Genomic DNA, 12,591 nt, shown 5'->3' with positions numbered 1-12,591 from the left:
CCACCATGCCCAGCTCATTTTTTGTAGTTTTAGTAGAGACGGGGTTTCACCGTGTTGACCAGGATGGTCTCGATCTCTTGACCCCGTGATCCACCTGCCTCGGCCTCCCACAGTGCTGGGATTACAGGCGTGAGCCACTGCGCCCGGCCTAAAACAGCCATTTCTTACATGAAAACTTTAATTAGAGTTAGCGGTACATGCCTAAGGTCACTTAATAAAAATTTGAATCATTATGCACACTCTCCTTCCCCCCACTTCACACCAGATTCAGAGTAGAAATGTTTTTATCTAATGAAAAAAATCATACATTACATTGTTGTTTATTATTTCTCCCCTTGTAAAATACAGCTGGTGTATTCTCAGCAGGCCTTGCTCCAGCTGCATTTGTGCCAAATCCATACATTATTAGTGCTGCTCCTCCAGGGACCGATCCGTATACTGCAGCAGGATTGGCTGCAGCAGCTACATTAGCAGGTAACATACTATTTATTCATCCCTATTATGGTTGCTTTTTATTGTATTTGGTTTTGGTTGTAAGCTTTATTTTTATCTGTTTGGCCAATTTGAAATTCCTAAGAAAAACTGAAACATTATCCAGAATGAACTAAAGTTTCCAGGAAGTTAGTACTGTTTTTCAGCTGTAACGCTACAGAAAAAATCTTAAGCAATAACTTTTCTTCCTTTACGTAATTGGTTTATATTTCAGCTTTATAGTTTTAGAAATCTATTGTAAACCGTGAATCTCCGTTTTGATGACCAACCCCATTACTTACACGGACAATGCAAAGTAAAATTACTTATCAGAAAATAAAATAGAGGTAGGTGGCCTACATATGTAGGCCAGGGATAGAATAGAGAAAGGTAAACAGATACAGTAATTCTGAGAAAATATGTATCTAAAATTTCTTGAACAATGCTAAAATGTACAAACAAATTGGGGGACAGAAAGTTTGGGTCAAGTTGGAAAGAACTTACTAAAAACATTCAGCCTGAGACTACCACTCAGAATCTGAAATAAAAGCCAAAGCTGGCCCAGTGCAATGGCTCACACCTGTAATCCTAGCTCTTTAGGGCGCCAAAGCGCCCAGCCTCGGTGACAAAGTGAGACTGTCTAAAAACAACAAAAGCAAAAAGCTGTATTTATTGTCTGTGTAAGTAAGGAAAAGTTGTGCCCTGATCAGGCAGCCTTATTTGAGCAAAGCAATTTGCTGATCTTAGTTAGGGTTATTGGGAAGAGTTGGTTTCAGGTTGAGATTCCAACAAAGACAGAAATGAGTTAGTCCGAGGCACAATTTATGTTGGTTATACAGGCAAGAATATGTTGATGTCAGCCTTAGAATTTTGTTTATTGGAATGAGTCTACTAATGGGCTGACCTTGAAAACTTGAGGCTGTCACTGGTTTTTTTGGCTTTAAGTGATATCTTCACTGAAATACTGTCACTAATCAGTTTGAAATCTACTTCTGACAGTCTTTTTTCAGGACACTGACTTTTAAAGTGAAGATCTTGTTTTAAAAAGCAGGGGGAAGAAATTTCAAATTTATATTTGATATCTTAGCTACCAGAATGAAACTAAGCTGTCACTCATTTGTTTTTGGTGTGGACTTGGATATGATGTTATAAGGATGTGAGCTTTTCTGGTGGCCTTTAACTGGATGGTAGTATATAAAGAGTTGTTATATGTAACAGAGAACCATTAACAGGTGGGCCCAAAAGAAGTAACTTTAAGAGGTCTTTTAGTTCGTGTATAAGCATTCTATGCATTTTGGACCTAGGCTTTCTAGGATCAGCAGTGTCCAGTAGAAATACAACGTGAGCGAGAAAATGTAGTTTAAGATTTTGTACTACCCACATTATAAAAATGAAAAACAATAAAATTAATTTCAATGAAATTGTTTGATTTGTCCCATTGTATCCAAAATATTATAATTTCACCATGTCAATAAATTCAGGCTCCTGGCTAGGTTGGATGAGTTTCTAGATAGATGTCATTAATAGAGTTTATAAAACTCTATTGTTTTATAATGTAGCCTTTTTTTGGTAAACTCTATTCAGTGTTTTAATAGCTCTCATTTTAAGTTCAGCTTACCTGACTATCAAACATCTGTCAGAAATATATTTTGGCTTTTAAGTTTTTAAAGCTTTTTATTTTAGTGATTCAGTCAAATATACTGGGCTTTTTTCCCCTTTGAATGCAACAGGAAACTGAGAGTTTGTCTTTTAAAAATATATTAATATAAATTAAGATGTCCTAAAATTCTACTGATATGATTTTAGGACATGTTTGTTATGTAAGTCAGGAATCATGACATTTTATTAATTACTTTAATGGTGAAGCTTATTATACATAAAACTATTTACTCTCCAGGAATTAAATATTATCTTGAATAAAGTAGACTAGAGCCAGGAACATTTCAGTTTTATTTTCCTAGTTTGCCTTCTTCTGTTTTTCTTTGTACTTATATTATCTAGTTTTTTCTTGTCTTGACTCAGTTTCATTTTCCTAACTACATAGACACTGATGTCTCATTTGTTTTCATATAATTTGCAGTTGTTTTGTGATAATTTTGACTAACTCTGAAATATGAAAAATATCTTAAAATTTAAGATTTTCGGCCGGGCGTGGTGGCTCACGCCTATAATCCCAGCACTTTGGGAGGCCGAGGCGGGTGGATCACGAGATCAAGAGATCGAGACCATCCTGGTCAACAAGGTGAAACCTCGTCTCTACTAAAAATACAAAAAATTAGCTGGGCATGATGGTGCGTGCCTGTAGTCCCAGCTTCTCGGGAGGCTGAGGCAGAATTGCTTGAACCCAGGAGGCAGAGGTTGCGGTGAGCCGAGATCGTGCCATTGCACTCCTGTCTGGGCAACAACAGTGAAACTCCGTCTCAAAAAAAAATTTAAGATTTTCAAGCATGCTTGGTACCAAAATGTTCCCAGTTTTATGTTATAGATTGGAAAGTAAAATATTTTAAAATTATTTTGTGGCCAGGTGTGGTGGCTCACGCCTGTAATCCAAGCACTTTGGAGGTCAAGGAGGGTGGATCACCTGAGGTTGGAAGTTCAAGACCAGCCTGACCAACATGGTGAAACCCCGTCTTTAAAAAAATAAAATAAAATTATTTTGTAATTCATCTTTGTAGTCAGAAAATTCTCTCATGAGAGAAGTGATGGATTGAGTATTTTTAAAAATCTTAGTTTTATGGAGTCTGTGTTCCCTAAATATATTATTTGTGTCAGTGTCAGACCCATAAATTGGCATTCATTAAATGTTGAATAGATAGTTGAATGTCCTGTCAGTTTATTGGTAGCCTTGAGGTTGGGTTCTCATTTTTTCCCTTGAAGACTGTTGCTGTCACCCATCAGTACTTTGTCTCTTATTATAAAGACATGTTCTTCTCTAAGTCTTTTTCCTACCCCCTTTATAATCTAATGATAGGCAACTAATCTCATGTCTCTATATAATTTAGTAACTTCTTTTGTGGGGGGTCGGGTGTGGGGTTTAGGTCCAGCGGTGGTTCCACCTCAGTATTATGGTGTTCCATGGGGGGTGTATCCAGCCAACTTATTTCAGCAACAAGCTGCAGCTGCGGCAAATAACACAGCCAATCAGCAAGCAGCATCACAAGCTCAGCCTGGACAGCAACAGGTAGGCCTGCCTTTTATTAAGTAATACCAAGTAGTCTTTGAAATTCTTTGCGCTCCTGATGTTTAAGGTTTATGTTTTTTGACTTTTGCTTTCTCAGCATATAACATAATACCTGACGTATAGTTGATACACAAGTATTTATGCGTGAAGTTTTTTTTCCCTAATCAGTATTATGTGAATTTAAAGATTTGGTTGTATTCAGTTTCTGTTATTTTGCAGTCTTGAAATCTCTAGCAGTTTCTAAATTTCTTTTCATCACTTTTTATTAGTATGTTAATAATGTTCCTATTATTAACTTTAATTATAGTTAATTATTTCTTCAAGTATTTAAATTACAATTTTAAATGTTAATGCATTTCTGATCAGTAAAAGATTACTAGATATTTTATATTTTTAACCAAGAAATGATAAAATATTTTCACTAACATTTAGCTTTAATTTCCAGAAAAAGAAAGATGTTTATTATGGGATTTATCTTTAAAATTTCAGCCCTTTTTAGGCTGGGCACGGTGGCTTGGACCTGTAATCTCAGCACTTTGGGAGGCCGAGGCGGGCAGATCACAAGGTCAGGAGATCAAGACCATCCTGGCCAACATGCTGAAACGCTGTCTCTACTAAAATATAAAAAATTAGCTAGGTATGGTGGCACATGCCTGTAGTCCCAGCTACTCGGGAGGCTGAGGCAGGGGAAATCACTTGAACCCGGCAGGTGGAGGTTGCAGTGAGCCGAGATCGCACCACTGCACTCCAGTCTGGTGACAGAACAAGACTCTGTCTCAGGAAAAAAAAAAAAAAAAAAAAAATTCATCCCTCTTCAAAAGAACTTGGTAAATCTTAAAACACTGTAATAAATATCAGAATTCTGGTTTTCACATTCCTTGTATTTATACCAAAGAAGCCGCTGAATTAAAAGTATAGTGTTACTAGGAAATTAAACTTTATTTTGAATTTCCTTTAATATATTTTAATTCTTTACTTTTTTTTTCTTTTTTTTGAGTTAGTCTTACTCTGTGCCTAGGGTGGAGTGTAGTGGTGCCATCTCGCCTCACTGCAACCTCCGCCTCCTGGGTTCAAGCGAGCCTTATGCCTCAGTCTTTCCCAAGTAGCTGGGATTACAGTTATGTGTCATCCTGCCCTGCTAATTTTTTCTATTTTTAGTAGAAATGGGGTTTTACTATGTTGGCCAGGCTGGTCTTGAAGTGTTGGGATGACAGGTATGAGCCACTGCACTTGGCTAATATAATTTAATTCTAAATAGATGCTCTGTTGAAGCTGTCTTTGACTCAATCCTTGAGTCACTTCATTGTTTAATAAATCATTTTTTAATCTGTATCTTTGGACAAACATATGTCACATTAGCTTAAAATATGCACACCTGTGTTTGATGCTTACTTATAGGGAGGGACTTAAAATGACTCCTTCTTGTCCTGAGTTGTTTAAAATTAATGATTAAGTTTATCATGCTTGTGTACGATTGCTACAACAGCTATGTATTCCAGAATAGTAAACCTTGACCAGACTTAAGTTTTCACTTTGTTTTGATAAAATCTTGTGTTCTTTTTAAAATATATGTTTAAAAGCAGCTTTTACCCACTTTTATTAAGGCTTCTAAATCCTGAAAACTTGGTTTGGTCTGCGTCAGTCTCATAAAAAATTCACAATTTATTTGCCTTATCTTTCCGTATTTCTGTTTTCAGCCTTAGAAAATTTTAATACAATCTAATTTTAGGCCAGGCACGGTGGCTCCTGCCTGTAATCCCAGCACTTTGGGAGGCTGAGGCATGTGAATCACTTGAGGTCAGGCGTTCAAGACCAATCTGGCCAACATGGTGAAACCCCGTCTCTACTAAAAATACAAAAACTTAGCCAGGCATGGTGGCATGCACCTGTAGTCCCAGCTACTGGGGAGGCTGAGGTGGGAGAATCACTTAAACCCAGAAGGCAGACGTTGCAGTGAGCCAAGATCATGCCATTGCACTTCCAGCCTGTGTGACAGTGAGGCTTTGTCTCTTAAAAAAAAAAGAGAGAGAGAGAAAAAAAACATCTAATTTTAAAGTCTTTTATCTAAGATTTTGCCATTCTTCCCACTCCCAAACAAAGCTTAAAAAAAAAAAAAAAACTACTAACTGTCAGCAATGGGCCTGGCGGCTGAGCTTTGGGGCTCTACGCACCGACTTGGGGCCGGGGGCGGGGAAGTGGGGGATCAGGCGGCTGAGGCCAGGACTTTGGACCCCTCCTGGGTGAGCCATGGGGCAGCAGCACGCGGAGCAGTAGTGGCGACACAAGCACCTGGAGTCCTTTTATGAAAAACCTCCCCCTGGGTTTATCAAGGAAGATGAAACTAAGCCAGAATACTGCGTACCAGATGTACCAGGCAATGAACATGCCAGAAAATTTCTGGCTTGAACACCAACTAAAGGACTTCAAATGCCACTGAGGAAAGAAATCAAAGTTATGCAGTTACTTTTCATTGGACTGCTTCATAATTTCTTGGTGATGGAACAGTCATTTCAAAAACAACAAGGTTAAAGGATGCTTGGGTTGGCATTGCAAATGGTACAGTCACCGAATCGGTGACAAAGAATGCCCTTTCTTTATTAGAGGCAACCAAAAGTTAGAACAGTTCAGAGTAGCACATGAAGATCCCATGGATGACATCATATGAGGCAATAAAAGACATGAAAAGGATGTAAAGATACAGCAGTTAAAACAGTTACTGAAGGATTCTACCTCAGATGAAGATGGGAGCAGCTCCGGTTCCTCTGAAGTAAAGAGAAACACAAGAGGAAGAAGAGCGAAAGAAAAGAAAAAGAAGAAAAAACCGGAAGCACAAATCTTCCAAGTCAAATGAGAGTTTTGACTCAGAGTGACAAGGACTTGACTTGTTCAACATTCACTTCTCAAGAATTAAACATTGTGGCCAACGAACAGAGTAAGATGCAGTCAGAAAGTACCAGGATAGAGACGCGCCACCTGCCTTCCAGTGAAGGTGCAGCCCCAGGAGAGGGCGTGTCTCCCTCCAGGTGCCTCTGGGCAGAGGCTGATTTTAAGCAGGAAAGATTCTTTGATGTTGTCCTCCCTGCTGGTCACCTGAGTTTACGATTCCTTTAAAATATCTTCCACAAGGTGGCAGGACTGAGGTAATCGCTGAGGCGCGTCTTCCAGGCCCTGCCGCAGCTTGTGCCCTTCATAGTGCGGACTCAGTTCCCATGGACATCAGGCTGGAGTCTTCTCTGTTTTCAAGAATAATGAAAGCTCATTATCATTATTTTTTTAAACTACTTGTTAAAGAGCACAAATATTAGAAATAGTTTTTAACCTCCATGTTGATTTATAGATTGTTCTAGTTAAGAGCTAGCGATTGTGTTTTTGATATTAATGTATTTTGTGATTTTTCATGCTAAATCTACATTTCTTTGCTGTAAATGTTTAAAGAATATCCAAAGGCTATTTGTAATAAATACACAGTTGTCCAAGATAAATTTACTTATCTGTTATTTTATATTGATTTTAAGAAAATTGTTTTACCTTTATAGGTTCTCCGTGCTGGAGCAGGTCAGCGTCCTCTTACTCCCAATCAGGGTCAGCAAGGGCAGCAAGCAGAATCACTTGCAGCAGCTGCAGCAGCAAATCCAACTTTGGCTTTTGGTCAGGGTCTTGCTACTGGCATGCCAGGTATACAATTAGTCATTTGTGGAAATTTGAATAGATTTAAAATGTCAAGTGCAGGTACTCACACTGAAGAGTGAAAAAAATCAAACTATTTAAAATCTTGCCTACCTTGTAAAAAAATATTTAGAACTCAGATGCTAATAATTGAAATCAGTATTGATTGTGAGACTCAGTGACAGGAATGGCAAATAAGTATCAGAATTCTCAGCACAGCCATTTTTCATAACATCTTTCTATTTAAACCTAGCCCAGAATTTTTGATATATTGCTTCAAGAAGTAAAACCAGTTGTTGAGAGTTGATAGGCAAGACAGAACCTATTTGCCACTCCTGTCTTGTAAGAATAGTCATTTAGTTAATACCAGAAGAGTTTGCAGCTAATGTTTCTTACTTTGAACACTGTTTAATCTTGTTTAGCCCATTTCTAGTGTTTAAAACTATTATTGATAACTTAATAGCAAGTGTCTATAATGTATCTATGAAAGCCCAATATAAAAAATTATAGTATAAAATTTCTACTCATTGCTACTGTACAACTTTTGGGAAAGGGCAACAAAGTACTTTTTTGTGGAATGATTAAAATCACTAATAATAATGGAGGAAGGAAGGTTTTTTCCTAAGGCAAAAAATGCAGCACTTGTTTTTAAACTTTAAAGCTATATTTTAATATCAGTAGATAAGGCATAACTTGCCATTCTCTTTACTTCTGAAGATTTAAGTATGCCTTTTTTCACTTTTGGTATATCAGTGGTTGTCCCTGTATGGGTTACTTATTAATGATATTTGAGTTCCAATTTCTATTTAATTGTAATGCAGTTTACTTTTCTATTCAGAAGGAAATATGTTCAGCGTATTGGAAGAAAATAATGACTTGCATGATTGAGAGTTTCTTTTTATATTAAGTACTTGTAAATACTTTGGCATGTTGTTTGAAGGATTTCTATTTCAATTACATTCATTCTGTTTTCTCTGGAATTCTCTAAAATCTGAATTTATCATCTTGTCTGGTTCACCGGATAAAGAGAAGATTTTCATCCTGCTGTTCTTGAAATACAAATGATAGTAGAATGGGTGGCATTCTCATTATTTTACTTTTTATACCCCAGCCATATATTTTTGCTTCCTGGACTCTACTGTCATGGAGTCATTGTGGATTAAAGACCTTGGCAAAAGCAGATTTTTGAGAAATGGACTGTGAAGCTGAAGTTGTTTTAGGCACTTGGAGGTTGGGCCGAAAAGAAGTGAGCTGGGCGTTTTTGAGGACCACTAAGACTATTTTGGGTTCTTAGGTTTTAGCAATATGTAGAATGGGGAAAGGTGTTATGGAGTATAACAGTTTTCCCCTGCTTAACTTCCTCTGTAGAACCTGGAATTAAGAGAGTGCTTCTGGCCTGCATGTATTTGCTGTGTCCTGTAACTGTCATTGATCCTCCTAGGCTCTTGATACTTGCTCTGTTAACTCATTTCTTATAAAATACCTTTGCTCTTTTATATTCAGCTCATAGTTTTATTTCTTCCTCTTTTCTTTTTTGAGATGGAGTCTTGCTCTGTCGCCCAGGCTAGAGTGCAGTGGTGCGATCTTGGCTTACTGCAACCCCTGTCTCCTGAGTTCAAGCAGTTCTTGGGCCATAATGTGATCTGAGTTCACTGCAACCTCTGCCTCCTTGGTTCAAGCAATTCTTGTGCCTCAGCCTCCCTAGTAGCTGGGATTACAGGGGCGTGCCACCACGATGGCTAATTTTTATATTTTTTGTAGGGACAGGGCTTCACCATGTTGGCCAGGCTGGTCTCAAACTCCGGACCTCAAGTGATCCGCCTGTCTTGGCCTCCCAAAGTTCTGGGATTTGAGCCACTGCACAAATAAAATCAAAGTATTTTGCTCTTAATTTCGTCAACTTCAATCATAGAATTTAGTTTTATATTCATATTTCTTCTTTATCTTCTCTGAGAAAGCTCTTTTTCCTTTCTCTTTTGCTGCTGTTCAATAGTGAATTCTGTTAATAATTATAGAAAAACAACTTTTTTTGTATTTGTCTAAAAACAGTTGATTGTATCTTTTTAGTGATGATAAAAAATAGGTAATACATGTCTTAAAGTGTATTACTTAATCATTTGAGCCACAACCTTTAGCTTTTTTAGAAATAGCAATGTAAAAACCACTCAAAAGAAGGACTTTACTAGAATTTATATTTATATGTTTCGGTGACTTTTGGGCTGTTCACATGATCTCCTCACGCTAAAATTTTCTTTGATGCCTTCTTTTTTTGTGTGTATTTTTGGTAGCAACGGAGTTTCACCATGTTGGCCAGGATGGTCTCGATCTCTTGACCTCGTGATCCGCCCGCCTCGGCCTTCCAAAGTGCTGGGATTACAGGCGTGAGCCGCCGCGCCTGGCCAATGCCTTCTTTACTTCATTCTGCCTAGGCTGTGATGATAAAATAATTCTCCTTTTCTGTATCCAAATAGTTACATAATTATAAAGCTAATGTATATACTAAAAAGTTCTCAATTGAGAAAATTGATGTTTCTTCAGGTCTTGTACTTTAACTCTTCTTTGTAGCTTTCTGCAGTGCTTTGTCAGATCCCTAGTTATTATCCTGTACTTAACTCTTCTGCTTTATCTGTGTGCTGTTGTTTTTCCGTCTTGAATGTTCAGTCTTTCCCCTCTTCCCTTCACCCACTGTGCTGTTCTGCCTGTTCATCCTAAAAAGCTTTATCTATACTGTGCTGCTCTCATGGGCTGCTTGTCAAAATTTATACTCTACCTCGTACCTTTTTAAAATTCTGCCTCTCTTTGTAGTATCTCTGCTATAACTTAGTGACAGTTACAAAGTATAATTTCCTCCGTATCTTTTTTTTTGCTCAGTCTGTTGACCATGTCCAACTCTTTGTAACTCCCTTCTGCTGAGTGGTATTTCACTCATAGCCTTTTCACCTCTCATTGCTTTTTTATTAGTTTCTGCTTGCTCTATATATATCCTTAAATATGAAAGACAGTCTGGCTTAATGGTTACCTTCTTTAGAGTCAATTTACTGTATTTCCACCATATAGCTATTGTGTAACCATGGCCAATTTATTTTCCTCTTTCAGTTTTAGCTTCAGTATTGGAAAATGAAGATACTTTACATTTTATTTCTTAGGAGAGTATATTTGCCTTAATCCTTTCAAGTATCATCCCTGTGAGTTTACATCTGCATCTTGGATTTTTTTTTTCTGAACACCTAATACATGTCTGTCCTTGTACCAAACATTTCCACTTACATGTTGCAGGTACTCCTCAAATTGAAAATTTCAGAAAATGAACTTATATTTCCAAATTTTCCTGTCTACTGTTTACCCTGTTTCACTTTACTGTTCTCTAGAACTAGAAACTCTTAGCTTCAACCTCAAAGTTATCTTTATCTGTTGGTTTTCTCCTGCACCTCTGCATCCAGTAACCTGCCAATTTTCTACCATTCTGTCTCATGGTCATTTTTATTTTTATAGAGATGGTGTCTATAGCCAGACTAATCTTGAACTCCTGGCTTCAAGCAATTCTCCTGCCTTGGCCTCCCAAAATGCTGGAATTATAGGCCTACTAAATCTCTCAAATTCCTTAGAAGTCCTTTGCTTTAATGCACTAGACTGTATACTGTTATCCAAACATACCATGTACTTCTGTACCTCTAGTCCTAGTTTATGTTCATTTTTTTTTTTTTACTTAAAATACCCCTTTATAAATTTTAAACAAAATTGTTATATATAATTTTTGCTTTTTAAAAATCCAGCTTTATAAACATTTTGTGATTAACTTTCCTTCTCGTCTTTTAATATGGTCCCTTTCGTGAAGCTTTTCTAGATCTTTCCCAGTACTCATTCATTGATAATTACTCCCTTGTCTGCCCTCTTTGGCACGTTACTCGAACCTTTCTTTACTACTTCTGTCTGCCTTGCATTTCATTGAGCTGTTTGTGGTTTATTTTCACCATTCTACAACACTTATTTTAATCTGATTATAGATAGGAAATGTTTTAAAGTTAGAGTTTTGTTTCTCTGAAGGGAAGTTGTTAGATCTGTCATATGTTAAAGTAAATGACATTTTAGAATTAAGAAGGGGGGTTGTTTCCTCCTCTGCTGGATTGCACAGTTCTTGAGTATGCGAACAATGTTTTTTGTGTGCATGTGTTTTTTTTTTTTCTTTCAATTCCCCATGTCTTGTCTTTTCATATCATTCTTTCCTACCTCTTTTTTTTTTTTTCCTTTTCCCACTCTTCTTACATTCCCCTAACCAATCACAGACTTTCTCAGTAACAAAAAGATAATTCAGATGAGATCAGGCCCAGACAGAGTTGTATGGCCGTAGACAAAAAGATAATTCAGTGGAAATTAGCAACTTTTGAACGGAATTATAGTGAAAATGCTACATAAAATTGTGGATTAGAACAAAAACAGAACATAGAGAATATGTAGGTTTTAATGATTATATTAGAAAATTAGAAAGACTGGAAATGTATGAGCTAAGCATTTATCCAGAAACTCTAAAAAGAAGAGAATAAAACCAAAGAATGTAGAAGGAAGCAAATAATAAAAATAGGAGAGCTGCTATGAGTAAAATAGAGAATAAACAGAATGATTAATTATCCCAAGAATTACTTTGAAAAGACAATGGAGTTGACAACCTCAGAGACTCATCAAAAAAGAGAAGGCATAAATAACCAATAACAGGAAAATTAAGTTGTCATTAGCTATTAGGAACAATCTCACGTTAGTAAATTAAAATATGTAGACTGGATAAATCATGATGTCTTATCTTTATCGTAAATAAATACTCTGTTCTTAACAATTTTTATGCCAAAAAATAGGGGGAATCCTTGACTCCTTTATTCCTCCCATCCCACATCTAATCTTAGCAAATCTTGAGGGCTCTCCAAGTTCAGCTACCTTTCTACCGCCACTTCTCTTTTGATTTGGTCCTCATTACTTCTCCCCTGGATTAGCATTCCATCGGGGTTCTCACATATCTTCTTGTCTCTCTTTTCTCCTCTATGGAGTCCACTTTCTACACAGTAACTTGAGTGTGAGAAAAGTCAAGGTAACTCACTCCTTTCCTCAAAACTCTAATGGTTTCCTGCCTGAAGTCAGAGTAAAGGCTCAAGTTATTAGACCATGTGCAGTGAATCACAGTTGTAGTCCCAGCACTTTGGAAGGCTGAGGTTGGCGGATCATACAGTCAGGAGTTCAAGACCAGCCTGGCCAACATGGTGAAACCCTGTCTGTATTTAAAAAAA

General features: G+C 37.2%; 1 protein-coding gene across 21 annotated transcripts in view; it reads left to right on the top strand.

The window, feature by feature from the left end:
• Window positions 1-12,591, top strand: part of PUM2 (pumilio RNA binding family member 2) — a 110,366-nt gene that overhangs the window by 55,865 nt on the left and 41,910 nt on the right. For all 21 annotated transcript variants that reach the window (XM_037737612.1, XM_037737610.1, XM_017526481.2 and 18 more), the window contains 3 exons: window positions 349-474; window positions 3,510-3,652; window positions 7,189-7,327. In XM_037737612.1, coding sequence (XP_037593540.1) covers window positions 349-474; window positions 3,510-3,652; window positions 7,189-7,327 — 408 coding nt within the window. The remainder of the gene's footprint in view (window positions 1-348; window positions 475-3,509; window positions 3,653-7,188; window positions 7,328-12,591) is intronic.

This window comes from Cebus imitator, unplaced genomic scaffold, assembly GCF_001604975.1.
Source record: "Cebus imitator isolate Cc_AM_T3 unplaced genomic scaffold, Cebus_imitator-1.0 Scaffold1, whole genome shotgun sequence".
NCBI classification, from domain to species: Eukaryota; Metazoa; Chordata; class Mammalia; order Primates; family Cebidae; genus Cebus; species Cebus imitator.
Note: the sequence above shows the minus strand (reverse complement) of the source record. Positions and strands in the feature narration are given on the sequence as shown.